Source organism: Lagenorhynchus albirostris, chromosome 2 (assembly GCF_949774975.1).
Source record: "Lagenorhynchus albirostris chromosome 2, mLagAlb1.1, whole genome shotgun sequence".
NCBI lineage: Eukaryota > Metazoa > Chordata > Mammalia > Artiodactyla > Delphinidae > Lagenorhynchus > Lagenorhynchus albirostris.
The window spans coordinates 101,300,318-101,315,209 of record NC_083096.1 but is presented as its reverse complement, the minus strand read 5'-3'; the positions used below and the strand labels follow the sequence as shown (position 1 = coordinate 101,315,209).

At 32.7% G+C, this 14,892-nt stretch overlaps 1 protein-coding gene across 5 annotated transcripts in view; it reads left to right on the top strand.

The window, feature by feature from the left end:
• PTBP2 (polypyrimidine tract binding protein 2) overlaps nt 1-14,892 on the top strand; it is an 80,393-nt gene that overhangs the window by 47,292 nt on the left and 18,209 nt on the right. For all 5 annotated transcript variants that reach the window (XM_060139530.1, XM_060139529.1, XM_060139531.1 and 2 more), the window contains exons 7-8: nt 5-115; nt 7,917-8,112. In XM_060139530.1, coding sequence (XP_059995513.1) covers nt 5-115; nt 7,917-8,112 — 307 coding nt within the window. The remainder of the gene's footprint in view (nt 1-4; nt 116-7,916; nt 8,113-14,892) is intronic.

Genomic DNA, 14,892 nt, shown 5'->3' with positions numbered 1-14,892 from the left:
ACAGATATTTTCTAAGTTTGGTGCTGTATTGAAGATAATCACATTTACAAAAAATAACCAGTTTCAAGCTCTTCTCCAGTATGGCGATCCAGTAAATGCTCAGCAAGCAAAACTAGTAAGTCTAGTTTTTTTTGAGATAGCGATAATTTTTCAGTGGTAGATATGTATATACACATACATATGTGTAGCTAATGTTATTAATACTGACATAACTTAGCGATACCATATAGCATTTTAGATGGCACACATTATTGTCATTAAGGTAATATTGGAAAAGCTTAGTATTTATGATAAAAAAGAAATGTTTATTTTTAACATTAGTCATATTTATAGTTACATGTAATACAGGCTTATATTTTGCATTTTTGTTTGATTTAGGTCCAGAAGTTTTGTGCTCTTGAGGATATAGCAGGATTGTATTGTGCATGCATACCTGTATAAGATTTTACATTTTCCAGTGGGAGTTTCAAAGTAATATATCTATAAGATAGTTTGGCTGAAATACATCAATAGACATGTGGCTCAATTCTATGATAGGCTCTCAGCTATTTCCAGTATTCTTTTTAAGTATTTTTTTAAAAGATAGGTTTTTTGAATAAGTTCTTAGTCTCCCTTTTATTCACATTACTTACTTTTTTGTTGTTGTTGTTGTTATATATGGAGGGTAAGAAACTGTTCAAAGCAGTAAAATCTACCCGTCATAGCTACCACTGAAAACTGCATACCACATCTTTGTTTCTAAATGCCTAATCTTCTGTTTGTGTATCTTATTTAAATCTACCTTTGTCTGTCTCTTTAACTTCTTGTGCTGTAGTATCTCATTTTTATTCCATTATTAAAACATTAAATATTTATTATTAAACCATTAAATCAACTGTCTGTACTTGTATTTGTCTTACCTTTTTTCTCCCTTTCACACTTTTACTTTCAGACTAATTATGGTCTATTCAATACTTCCTCCAGATCAAGATAGCTTGTATGGAACCAGGCCATTTTTAATTATTGTTTCATTGCATTCCATCCTTAGAATCTCATTTGGGGAGCAAAAATAGCTTCAGGTAGCAGAAAGGCTTTACTAGTAATAATAACATAATTGAAATGGTTTACCAAGTGCTGTTACCTCATTTTTTTCTGACTACTCCATTTATAAACAGAACAGGAATTTTTCCTGTGTTACAAGGGGATGCTAAGATTTAAAGAGGTAAATTACTTATAATGTACACTATCTGTAAAGTTGACATTTTTTTAGTCTACTTTTCTCCAGTGTGTTGCTACTCATTGGTTCCCAATTGCATGATCTAATCCTATTATGTTTCCCTTTTCAGCAATTAGAGTTCTTCTTTAAAAAAATAATGTCTTTCCTAACATGCTGCAGCCCTCCAACTTTGGAGATATTTTATATTTAAAGAGTTACTGAAATCATTGTGGTATGAGGTTTGATCAATAGCAGACAATCTAGAAGCCGTGTTCTCGATGGCACTTTTCACAACTTCAAACAAATTTAAATATAGTGCACATTTTTCTTAATATGGAATATTTTCTTTGTCATTCCCTTCCGATCCAGAGGAAGAGTATTTGGTAAAGGACCAGTGAAATGGAATTTGATTCAGAATTATACTGCATTTGGGCTGTACAATTCAGTGGTTAAAGTAGTTTATATGTATCTTTCAGTATTTGATAGGTTTTCTTTCTTTTTTTTTTTTTTTTTGTGCAGTACGCGGGCCTCTCACTGTTGTGGCCTCTCGCATTGCGCAGCGCAGGCTCAGCGGCCATGGCTCATGGGCCCAGCCACTCTGTGGCATGTGGGATCTTCCCAGACCGGGGCACGAACCCATGTCCCCTGCATCGGCAGGCGGACTCTTAACCACTGCGCCACCAGGGAAGCCCTAAACATATACTTTTGATGACTCCAGTCATTTTTCTTCATGCCTTTATCTGGACTGTGGACTGTACCTAGAGAATATCGCATAATCTAGCCAGTACTAATTTAAATTCTTCAGCATCAACTACAAATAGACTCTGCTTGCAAAATCTTACCACATTTCTTCGGTCTGTTCTCCCATTTTCCACAGTGACTATATCGGATAGAAATTTCTCTTTCCACCAAGTCTGTCTTCACTCTTTCTTACGACCTTGCCTGCTGCTTCTCAGAAAAAATAGAAACTATCAGATGGAAACTCCATCAGTATTTCTCACAAAATCTACTTATACCCACACATATCTGTCTCTTCTAAATAAAAGGCATAGATATTTCTAAGACCAGTAAACACCAGATACCATCCTGTTCTGCCTCATAAGAGCCTTTGCATTTTCATCCCCTCTTTCTCTTGTATTTTTCTCTTTGTTGGTTATTTCTCACCAGTGTTTCAAGTGTGCTTAAGTGTTCTCTCATTTTTTAAATGAATTTACCCTTAATTCTGTATTCCATATATCTGTCCATCTAACACCTTGTCTCTCTTCCCTTTCTTCATTTATAACTAGAATTCTTAAATAAGCTGTCTTTATTTGCTGTTTATACTTATTATCCTCTTCTTATTTCTCTACTTAGAGTAATTTGGTTTCAGCCCCTGTTGATCCATATTTTTCTCCCTCGTGTCACCAGTGATCACTAGAGTAGCTAAATCTCAACAGAATTATTCAGTCCTTATCTTAACTAACCTTAGGTAACATTTGACATTGAACCTTTCTTTCCCTTTCTTAAAATCCTCTTTTCTCCTGGTCTCTGACACTTCTCACCTAGATATATCCCACCTCTCTGTCCCTTCCTTGTTATATCCCTCCCCTTCCACCATGGGGACCTCAGCTGTTACACACAGCTCAATTACACCTTTGTGATTCTGACTACTCACATCACTTTTTCTAGCTCAGACCTCTTCTAAGAGACCCAGATTAGGAACCCATGGACCATGGCGCACCTTCAAACTTAGCGTGTTCAATTAACTCCTGTCACCACCACCCCCCACCACCAAAAATACGAAAGCCTGTATTTTCTGTGTCAATAAAGGTCAAGGTACTATGAATCTAAGAAACAAGCCAGAAAACATTGAATCTTCCTTTATTCCTCTTCCTTTCAGCTTATCACCAAATAGTACTCATTCTAGACCCTAAATTTCTGTTGAATCTATCCTTTTGTCTCCAACTCTCTTGCCATCACCATAGTCTAAGCTAGTGTCATTCAAAGTGCTAGTCTTAGATGCTACAAGGCACTTGTGCAAAAATACAAATCAGCATACTTCTAGCTATAGTTTGTTTAGTGTCAGTGTTGATAATAAATTTGGACACAAAGTTCTCTTCATGCAGAGTGACTTGGGTTGCTAGTCCATGAACCACAGTTTGAGTAGCACTGATCTAAGCCATCATCTCTTAAATCTGTGTTTCATTGGTCTTCTGACAAAACTCACCACTTTGAGTTTTAAGAATGATCTCAAAGTCATATTTCTTCCTTTCTCAGTGCCCTTCAGTGACTGATTTTTGTCCTAAATATAAAATCCTCCTTCCTTAACATAGCTTATAAAAGTAAATCTTGCCTTTCCAGTATCATCTTCCACCTTTAACCATATTGGACTTCTTTAAATGCTTGCATATTCTATATATTCTCTGATCTCATGGGCTTACAACTTGCTGTTCTGTTTGCTAAAACTGTTCTCTCCATCTCTTATGCCCAACTCCTACCTCTCTTTCAAGTATCAGTTTAGAAGTCTCTTCTCAGAGAGGTCTTTCATAACCTTTCAACTAGATTGGATCCCTTCCTTTCTTAGTTCTCATCACTGCACATCAAACTTATAATTACTTGTTAAGTGTCTGTATTATCTGTTGGACTATAAGTTATATATGAGTGGGTATCATGTCTACTTTGTTCCCTGCTACATTTTTAGAACCTAGCACAGTGTATGGTATATTACAGGTATTAGGGCTTTTTGAACCCATGTCACAACTTTCCCAGCATCTAGAGTGCTGTAGATCCTTCCGACCTTTCAACCATCCATGTACATCTAAGTGTATTATAAAATGAGTTGATTCTAAACTTTGTAATTCAGTTGCTGTATTTTTATGCTTGTTAAAACAGTAGAGATCGTATAAAATTTATAGGTAAGGAATAAGAATTTGGGAAGGGAATCTCAAGCCTGCTTCTCCACTTCTATAGTGATTGTTGTTCAAATGAATGAGAGAATGACAAAATATTGCTTACGCCCTGGGAATTCATTTAGCAGGCATAGTGTACCTTTAGGTTTGGGGGAAGAGAATTATAGTATTCTTTAAAGTATGGTCCAGAGCCCATTCTTATCAGACTGTGGTCCAGATACATTCTTATCATATAGATTGCTTACACAGAATGGGACTCTTAGGCCATTCTGAACTAACAGTTCTAATCTTTGGGGTTGGGAGCCCACTACTCTGTTTTGTTTTGAATGCCCTGGGAATCACTGCCATGTAAAGGCAGCTTGAGTGACAGAGCCAACCAAACTTTCCATATATTAGTTATGATCTTTGGCAATTATTTTCATTTAATTGGAATTCTTTCCCCCTAGCATTTTGCTTTATAAGAAAAGAGCAACTCAGAAAAAAACATTAACAGTGGAGTTTTATTAGTGAGGGTTGGAGGGGAAAAATGTAACTATCTCCTGAATTTGTCCTGAGGTTGGCTTTAAAAACCTCTTAAGTCAACAGAAAAGGTAATGTATATTGAGGGTTGACATTTAGGGTGGTAATCACAAGTCATTTTAACAATTATAATTGTCAAGTAAAAAGTAAATTGTTTTAAATGATCTTCACATTTATTAAAGAAAATGCCCTAATGCCTTTTTCAAAAATCTTGTTTATTGGCAAGCAGTGTATTGGGCAAAGATAATCACTTAACTGTGGCTTTCTATCTAGTTCAGTTTCTATATTTTCAAGAAATAGAAGTAATCTTTTTACCTTGACTTTTAAAAATTATTTGTTTTATATAACCCTGAAATTATAACACACATGGTAGAAAGTAGCTGTTTTTGTTATTAGAGACAGCTTTTCAGGTGTCTTATCTATCTCTATTAGGAAATGTGTACAATTGACACTGGACAGTGACACTGTGTCTTTTGGAAATCCTTTAATATGGTCACTCTGTTTTAATATGCAAGTGGATTGTTTCTCATTAATGATTCCTTCCAGGAGAGAGTGTATTTCATTAGTTTCATTGTTGGCTTTTCCTGTTTTTAATCCATATGCAGTGTTTATTGTGTTGTTAACTATACATTGTGTATTTAACATCTTTACTGAGTTTATCATGTTTTTGCCATAAATCTTATACTTAGTATGAAAATACTTTTTCCTGATTGTTTTTGAGTACTCCAAACCTTCCCTTTGCATAGACACATTTGAGAGGCCTTTCTGCAAATTAACTTGAGCTTTTACTGTCAGAAATCTTTGCTCTAGCAAGATCACTGCAATCCCGATTGCTGAACACAGACTGACTTGTGTGCTGCCATTATTTCCTGGAATTTTGCAAACACACGAGCTTGAAGTGAGCTTGCATATCTAGTTTACTCATTTGTAGTCATCTTCCCTCAGCCAGCTATTGAAAGTGCATGGATTTCTATTCTTGTGTATCCTCAGCTCTTGTTCCTCTTGTATGTTGCTAACAGGTGATTTTAATTTACATATTGTTTCCTGATTTCTCTAGCTTTTGTATCTTAGGTATACTTGTGTATCTTCCATCTACATAAAGATACTATTTTTTAATTAAAGGAAGAATGTCAAAGGCTTCTAGAGGGCTTTCTAGCAGTTAGCATATTCATGGTAGATATTTGGCAGTCAACCTCATTGAAAGAACTCAGCCCCAAAGAAACTCTGCTTATTGTGAAGTTAGTGTTTTTGTGTCAGTAATTGCTTTTTGCATTAATTTAGATAATATGACCCAGAGCCAGGTCTTTTCTTACAAGATATCAGATTTTTTTGTATGATGTTATTGAAATAGTCACCTAAGAGTGAATTTTGCTACTCATCTTTTGACGTTCATATATTGGGGAGAGAGATAGATTCTATTACTTGGCTCAACATTTCCCCTATAGGAATGAGTAAAAGAAGACCTATTTTCAATGCTTTGTTTGTCTTTACAGAAGAGTATTGAATTAATACTTATATTACTCTGGCTGAGAGAGTTGATACTTGGTTTTCATTCTCATATGATGATAGGTACATTGCCTAATTCAAATATAATTCAAATCCTGATGTGTATGTAGTCCCTTTAAGTGAGTTTTCATCAGTAATTATTGAAATTGGTGAACTTGGGTTGAATTGTGTTTTTAGGTTAGTTTTTAGCTTGGTAAATATATTCACATAAATCTTACCTTTTTTTGAATTTTATTTTATTTAGTTTTTTATACAGCAGGTTCTTATTATCTGTTTTATACATATTAGTGTATACATGTCAATCCCAATCTCCCAATTCATCCCACCACCACCACCACCCCCAACAGTTTCCCTCTTGGATAAATCTTAATTTTGTATATTAAAGGAACGGGTTTTCTTTTTTTAGAGTGGGAATATTTTAATTATAAGCTTTATATACATAAGGAGCTATTATAGAGGTTTACTTTTTCCATAACAGGGCACTCTTGATTATATTTTAGTCTGTTTCAGTTACTTTCCTTCTTCAACAGTGTGACAATTAAAATAGTCATACTGAGGTAATACAAAAATTCTCTTTCAAACACCAAATGTGAAAAATATCTTGTTCTACTATTAATATAGTTCTGGTTTTACACACTTAATAGATCTTGGTCTGCATAGATATCAGGCTTGATCTATTTATGTATTGTTATCAGAAGAATTGTTTTCATTTTTGAGGTGAATTATAGAGCTAAACATGTTCTTCATTTCTGGACTGTTACTTTATATAGTAAATGTTTATTCTTCTAATGAAAAATTAACAGTGTGTTCCCCTGTTCTCTAGTTCGTTCCAGGTTTCTATCCAGCTGGAGTAGCATTGGTGATTATATAGGAACAGAAAAAAACATAATAATCATAACAGCAGCACAGTCCTTTTATAATTCATATATTTTACATATGTGTAAAATATATATATGTGCTTTTACGTATGTGATCTTTTATCTAATCCTCATAATAACCCTGCAAGGAAACATGGCAGCCATTGTCATACCTGTTTTCCAGGTTCAGAAAGATTCTGAGATTCAGAAAGGTTAAATAACTTGTTCAAGATGACCTTTCACCTCTAGAGGTGTACTCCTTCTATTCCAGAAGTTTCCTGGGATGACATTTAATTTGCTTATTCAGCAAGTTATTCTGATTCAGGTTGAACAACCTAGGTTAAGGAAGATAATATTGGGTTGGCCAAAATGTTTGTTGGGGTTTTCCTTAAGATGTTATGGAAAACCCAAATGAACTTATTGGCCAACCCAAGAGTTTTTGCTCATTTCATGGTAGTTGCTGTTATGCATCATAGTGATATTTAGTTGTCTTTAGGCACCTCATTTAATGTGGCATCAAACAGAAGTTACCTTATACCTATACCAATTTTTATAAGTGTTACCATACAGCAAAAGATATGTGTATAATAAAATTAACTTTAAAGTATTGTGCAGACTATTATGGTACTACTTTGGCAGCACTGACTATATTTGTGACCCTTGTTAATTTTTTTAAATTAAAATATTTGCAGATTTTTAAAATTAAAAGTATTAGCACATATGTTTAACTGGTTACATTTTAGATTTAGATAACACTTTTCTATTTAAAGAAGGTAGTATTTGTGGAAACCAGTATATATTGGTTGGAATAGTAAAGAACAGGGTATGGAATTTGATCCCTTTCCTGGTGACTTATGTGCAGTTTTTCATTGTTGAGTTTCATTGTCAAAGTCATACTTTTTCTAATTTTTATTTCTTAAGATTGCTGATATATTTTGTTCACTTTCACAGGCCCTAGATGGTCAGAATATTTATAATGCTTGCTGTACCCTAAGGATTGATTTTTCCAAACTTGTGAATTTGAATGTAAAATACAACAATGATAAAAGTAGGGATTATACTCGACCTGATCTTCCATCTGGGGATGGACAACCTGCATTGGACCCAGCTATTGCTGCAGCATTTGCCAAGGAGACATCTCTCTTAGGTATGATTTTTATTGTCTGTACCACTTTTCTCCCATTTTGCCAAATGGGAAAGTGCCTGTTAAACTCCAGTAAGTATAATGAATCTCCCATTTTCGAATTTAAGAAATTATGTTAGGTTTCTCCCTGCATCAGGTAAGAAAGCATATGTATGCTGTTGGAAGAAAACCCTAAGTTCATAAGTATAATGAAAATTATATGTTATATTCTTTTTCACCACTCTCATCTTCTCTCCCAGAATAGAAGAGGAAAAGCTCTAATGAAGAAATACTGTTGAGTTCTTAATAAAATATTTACACTTTAAATTGAAGTCATGCTGTCTAGGGCCCCTTGTGCATATTCTTTAGGGCCAATCTAATTGTTTCAATTTAGCACTGCACAGACAATGAAAAGTTAACAGATGCAGCATATAATGGGAGTAGGTGTATAGAATTTTTTCAAAGCATATTATATTCTCTCTTTTAAACAATTTTAACTAGAAAGAATTTTATATAAAATTTATTTTGGTATTTATCAGTATTTGCATTTTGTCTTAATCATTGTATTTCACCTCATTCTACAATGGATTTGACCCACCTAATCAAAAACAAAACAAAACAAAAATTTGCAACTAATAGTTGACAGAGTCAAGATGAAGAAAAAATAAAGGAAAATGTTATTTTGTAAGTAAAATAAGTGATTTATAATTTAAGATGAAATTTTACAGTTTTATTTGATGTATTCAGGAAATTCTCGGTTTCTGAAGTTTGTAAGATTATCATTAAATGAGTTGTTTCTATACATATGGAACCCAAGATTGATGAGTCACAAACTAGTTCTTACAGTTTATGTTTATCAATTAAAAAAGAAAAGGCATTATAATGAAGTAATTTTTGGAAATAGATATTTACTTACTGTGAATATATAGCATGTGTTATCCATTTATAAATATGTAATATAAGTGATACATCTATGAACTGAGACACACTAATGCACAAGAGAAGCATTTGATATGTGAAATTAATTCTGGTAATTTTAGGCAAAACTGACCCTTTATTCTAGTTGTCTAATACATCTAGCACAAGTCATAGCAGTTTATCATGACCATAATAGATTCTTTAGGTTGGTAACATTCTTTCTTCAGAGAATCTCTATCACTGTGTGGGGCTAATTTAAGGCTTTATTCCCTCAACTTGGCTTGTAAGTAGATAATATTGACTATGGTGTACCATTCTTTAAAGTCAAGAGTGAGACAGTAATGAGTGATACATGGCCTTTGCTTGTAATTGTTACTGTGAATTCTTAAATTTTTTTAACTGATAGAAATTATTTTATAGAAAAGACAAAAATCAGCATTTACTGAATAGTTTCTATGTCATAGGCATTCTGCAAGTCACTTAGCAGATACATTATTTAATCCTTAAAATAACCAAAGTAGAAGATGACAACAAGATTTTTTATAGTAGTTTCTAAGAAGTTTAAAATATTACATGCAACTCATTAAAGAAACAAGGGTAAAATACCAAGAAACTTCAGCTAGCGTCAAACATATGACCGTAGTAATCACTTTCTTGGACCCTAAGAGCTATGTGTGTTTGCTCATTTGGGTGTAGTTAGACGAGTTTGTATGTGTTTTTGATTCTGGGTGGAGTCATGGTTAGAGGGAATTCATCATCGTTTTCCTTGTAATCTCATGGCTTTGATGGAATTTTTTTAAAGTAATAATAAGTCTCATAAAAGATTATAAAGTTACACCATAACTAACTTCTGTCTTATTCAGTGCTTTTATCATTTTTCAAGTGTTCTACATTTTTGCATTAAAAGATTATGAGTAAAGTTGCTCAGTTCTTAGTAAATAAATTTGGTGTCTTCTTCCAGCTCTGTCTTGAATATTTTAATATAATATGCTGGCATACCTCGTTTCATTGTGCTTCACAGATACTGTTTTGTTTTTGTTTTTAAAAAACAAATTGAAGGTTTGTGGCAACCCTGCATTGTCAGATGATGGTTAGCATTTTTTAGCAATAAAGTATTTTGTAATTAAGGTATATACATTTTTTTAGACATAATGATGTTTACACACTTCATAGACTACAGTATACTGTAAACATAGCTTTTGTATGCACAGGAAAACGATAAAATTTGTGTGACTCACTTTATTGCAATACTTGCTTTATTGTGGTGGTCTGGAACCAAAGCTGCAATATCTCCAAGGTATGTCTGTATTTTTGTTTCTGTGCTCTGCCTGATAAGAACAAGGAAAATATTTTGTGGTGAAACTATGTGAATTCACCTTCCTTTACTAAATGACTTCATCATTTACCTGTTTTAATGGTTTTACATCTTACAACTGGGTTTTTTTATTTTAAATGTCTGCAGATAGTTTTTGAAAATGGGTGAGTTATAAGTTTTAAAAAATCAAATAATGGAATTTATAGTTTATGAGATAACATATTTTGATTTTTTTCTTATTTTCTATGTAAATACATATTTGTACAAAATTAAAATCACACTATTTTATTTGAATTATTCTACTGAGAATTTTTTTGAAAATTGATAATTATAATAGCTTCATAACATTCTAGTGGATATATAATACTTTTGGAAGTATGTTGGACATTTAGTCTACTTTCATACTTTTCATCAGTATAAATGGTGCTGTGACAAACACCTGTACATAACTTTTTTGTCTCTTATTTACTTAGACTAGATTCCTGGAACTAGAATCATTGGGTCAAAGAAAATGTTAAAGCCTTCTGAATCTTGTTGCAGATTTCTTTCTAGAATGGTGATATTTAAACTAACATGAATTGTATATGAGGCTGGCTATTGTACTTTTTCCTCTACCAGCTTATTATAATTGTTACTATTTTATGAACTAGTTTATAATTTTTCATTGCTTATTAGGTACTTACAAGTCTCTGAATTGGTTGTCTGGATTCTTTCTATTAGGATGTACAAAACATAAAATGTATATTAAGGATATTATGTTCATATTTGGTATGAACTAAGCATTCAACTTTATACTTACATTTTAGACTGGCTAGTTACGGAAAAATATTTTAAAATAATTCATCACAATCCAAACCTTTCCATATACAGGACATTAAGGTAACTTTTTTTTACCCCCCATACCTTTGGTGGGTACCGTTATCTTTATGAGGAACCACTTACTGTTTTGCTTTTTAAAGTAGTCATCAAACACTCTTAATAGTGACATACACTGTTATGTTAGTGAGGTCATGCCTTCTGGAATGGTGACTAAATTTTTTTCTGTTTATTTGCTTCTAGTGATATTTAGTAAGTCAGGTGACTTCAGAGTACAACAAACTAATATTGATAGGATCCATTTCCTGCTTGAGTCTTCCTCAAACAGTACTTGTGCAAAATGAAATAATTGCTCGGTATCCTTTTATTTCAAAGATTCTGTAAGAACACAGATACTAGGTGATAATTCTTTTCTGCTAAATATTTAGGGGGATTCACTTTACTTTGTATGATTTTTATATTATATCTAAGCACTTGACTAAATTTAATTAATTTGGAATCAGTATTATAAATTTTAATTGGTTTATTTTACACAGTAATTTTTTAAGACTAGCATTCTCGGCTTCATTTTTTTAGTGCTAGGGACCACAGTGTCTCCAAAAATGTAATTTATTCAAGAATGGAGACTGAGGGCTTTTTAATTAGTTAGAAATCTGACATTTAAATACATAATCACAAACTTGGCAGACTATTAGTTATTCACGTATTCTACATCAGAGAACAAGGTGATCAAAAATCCTTGAGATTATAAATTGAGATGTCATTATAATCATTTTATCATGTTTAAGAAGTGTAGTTAATTTATTAAGGGGTGGTCACTTTTAGAAAAACTGCTAGAAGTAATTAATTTTTCATGATCATGTTGTCTACATTTTTAAAATTAATGCAGATAATATGTACAAAGAATACTTACTTTAGAGCCTTCTGTGTATTTTGAGTTAATAAGTAGCAGCCGTTCTCATCATACGGTTTTAACAGAAAAGCAAAGCAAACTTTGTATAGGATATCTTTTGAGGTGAAAATAGTTGATAATTGAGAACAGATATAACAACCATTTATTCATAAGGGTAAATATGTAGTTCTTATAGATCAGTTCTTCTCAAACTTTCCTGCACATCAGAATTACCAGGTCTTACCCTAGACTGAGAATCCCTAATGATTAGTGGGTTTCTAATTTTTTAAGATTCCAGGATTCCAAGATGTAGTGGGAGTTGAGAATTACTACTATAGAGGAAAGTTTGTAATTTTTTAGGTGCTTTTAGTTTTTTAGCAAAATTATTAATGTTCTCATAAAAACATACTTTATACCTATTGAGCCAGTATTCTAATACTTTTCTTTATTCAAGCCATGTAAATCTGTCTTGGTATCGGTACAATTCCAGTGTTTAGCTGTTAAATTGAATTTGGTTTTCTTTTCTATGTGTTTATGATGCATAAAATTAACAAGTAAACTTGTTTTTAAAATATTTTTTAAAACTTACTTTAAACTTAATATTTTAAAATTTATTTTTAAATGACTTCTGAAAGCTTTTGTTTTTGTTACTTTTGAATGAGTTATTTACATGGTGTTTTTTTTTTAAGTTTTTATTATCAAAGACTTCAGTTATCATATCCATTATCTCAATTCACTAGTTCCCACACTTGTTTTATCTGTTCATTTTTTCTGTTGTATTTTGAGGCAAATCCTTAACATCAAGTCATCTCAAACATTACCATAATTTCTCTAAAGTAATGACATTTTCTTACCAAGCATACCTGATCAAAATTGATTAAAACCTGATTATCATACCTATCAAAATTGATGATGATTTCTTAATGTTGCTGAATACCCAGTCAATCTTGCATTTCCCCAGTTGTCTCAAAAAATGTTTTTTAAGCATTGATTTGTTTAGAATAGGATCTTCTCAGGGGCCACACATGGCATTTGGTAGTTATGTCTCCTGAATGTCTATTACTCTGTTAAAGTCCTCTCCCTCTGCCCCAACCCTCGATTCCATTGACTTATTGTGGAAACCTAGTTATATTCTTTAAGAAAATGCCACAATCTGGATTGGTCTGGCTATTTATTTCCTTATAGTGTCATCTTTTTTTTTTTTAAGATCACGTGTTCTTGTGTATTCATATTTATTTATTCATTTTTAAAAAATATTTATTTGGCTGTGTCGAGTATTAGTTGCGGCCTGCGGGCTCTAAGTTCCCTGACCAGGGATCAAACCCAGGCCCCCTGCATTGGGAGCACAGAGTCTTAACCACTTTCTGTCTTTAAAATGTCTCTTTTAAAGAGGAAGTTGCAAGAGCTGGGATAGAATTGTTCATTTTAAAATTTGGATAACATTTTTACTTGTGAATCATGAATTAACTTGAAGCAATAAGCTTTAAAGAATTTATTTAACTCCAAGTACATTTTATATAATATTTGAATTAATATGTTTTAAATCTGAAAATTTTTTTGTTTTCTCAGCAAAGGAAATAGTTGGTGGTAATTGTATACTTCATACTTTGGAGGTATAATGGGCCATAAACATTAGGAGAAATACATTATTACATCAGTTCATATTTACTTATTTACCCGCCTTCTCAAATGGAATAAGCTTATAACTGTAGGACTAAAATGTTATTCATAGGCTGCTTTTTAACTATCCAGGGTACACATTTTCATTCAGAGTTCTTAATGGTTGATTTTATAGTCCTAAACTGATTTGTTATGGTCATCCATTCTATTGTTCTCAGCTATAGCTTTAAGAAATTTCTTTTATTAATCCTACGTTTACCTCCTCCTTTTCCATGATACCCTGTCACACATTTGAAAACCTTATATTTATCCTGGTGTTCATATTTTTAAAGCTAAACAGCTAAACAACAGAAATTGATTCAGTGGTAATCAACTTCAGCCTTTGGATGTAGAAGACAGATTTAAATTAAATCATACTGTAGATTTAATCTTGAAAAATTTTTAAGAGTTGACAGTTATGTATGTGGTATGGCTAAGACAAAGTAAAGCCTTCTAAAGTATATTACTGCTACCTCTGCAATTAGTAGAAGAAACACTATGCATTTGTGACCATAGTATAAAATGTGCCTCTATCTGAAGGAGGTAAAAGTTATGCAGGAAGTTTTCAGTCTCTAAAGATGGAAAGCACTAGATACAGGAAATTTTAGTGTTTTTTTTTTTTCTGAGTTCCTCCTAACTTCATATTTCTCTTCCTTTTAATTTCTGTATTTTTTCTTTTTCCTGTTGATTTTAATTTAAAAATGGTATTCTGTCTCTGAATCTACCTCTCCTTTTTGCCCCACTTTCTGAATTTTTCTTACCCGCCTTAATTGCTGTGAGCTTTTCACATTCCTAGAAGGATTCTACCTCACCTCAGTGGCATCCTGCTTTATTCATTAATTGCATTTTTCAGCAGTCATTTTAGCACTGTGCTGGGTACTGTAGGGGCTCAGAAAAATTACAAGGTTTCTGTGCTTGTAATCTTGTTTATACTCTGGTGGAGGCAGCATACGCCTGAATATCTCTAATGTGAGGCAAACTGAAATATATAATAGAGTTTAATGTAGTATTAGAGCATAATGAAGTGAGTAATTTATCATCCAAAGGAGAAAGTGGAAGGGCTTTATGGGCCAAAGGCATTTGATTTGGATAAGAATAAAGGATTTAAAAAACACAGCATGAGAAATGTGATGAAGAATATATCATGCATGTTTAGGAAGTGACAAGTATTCAGTTGTGAATGAGGCATAGGGTAATTGGGAAA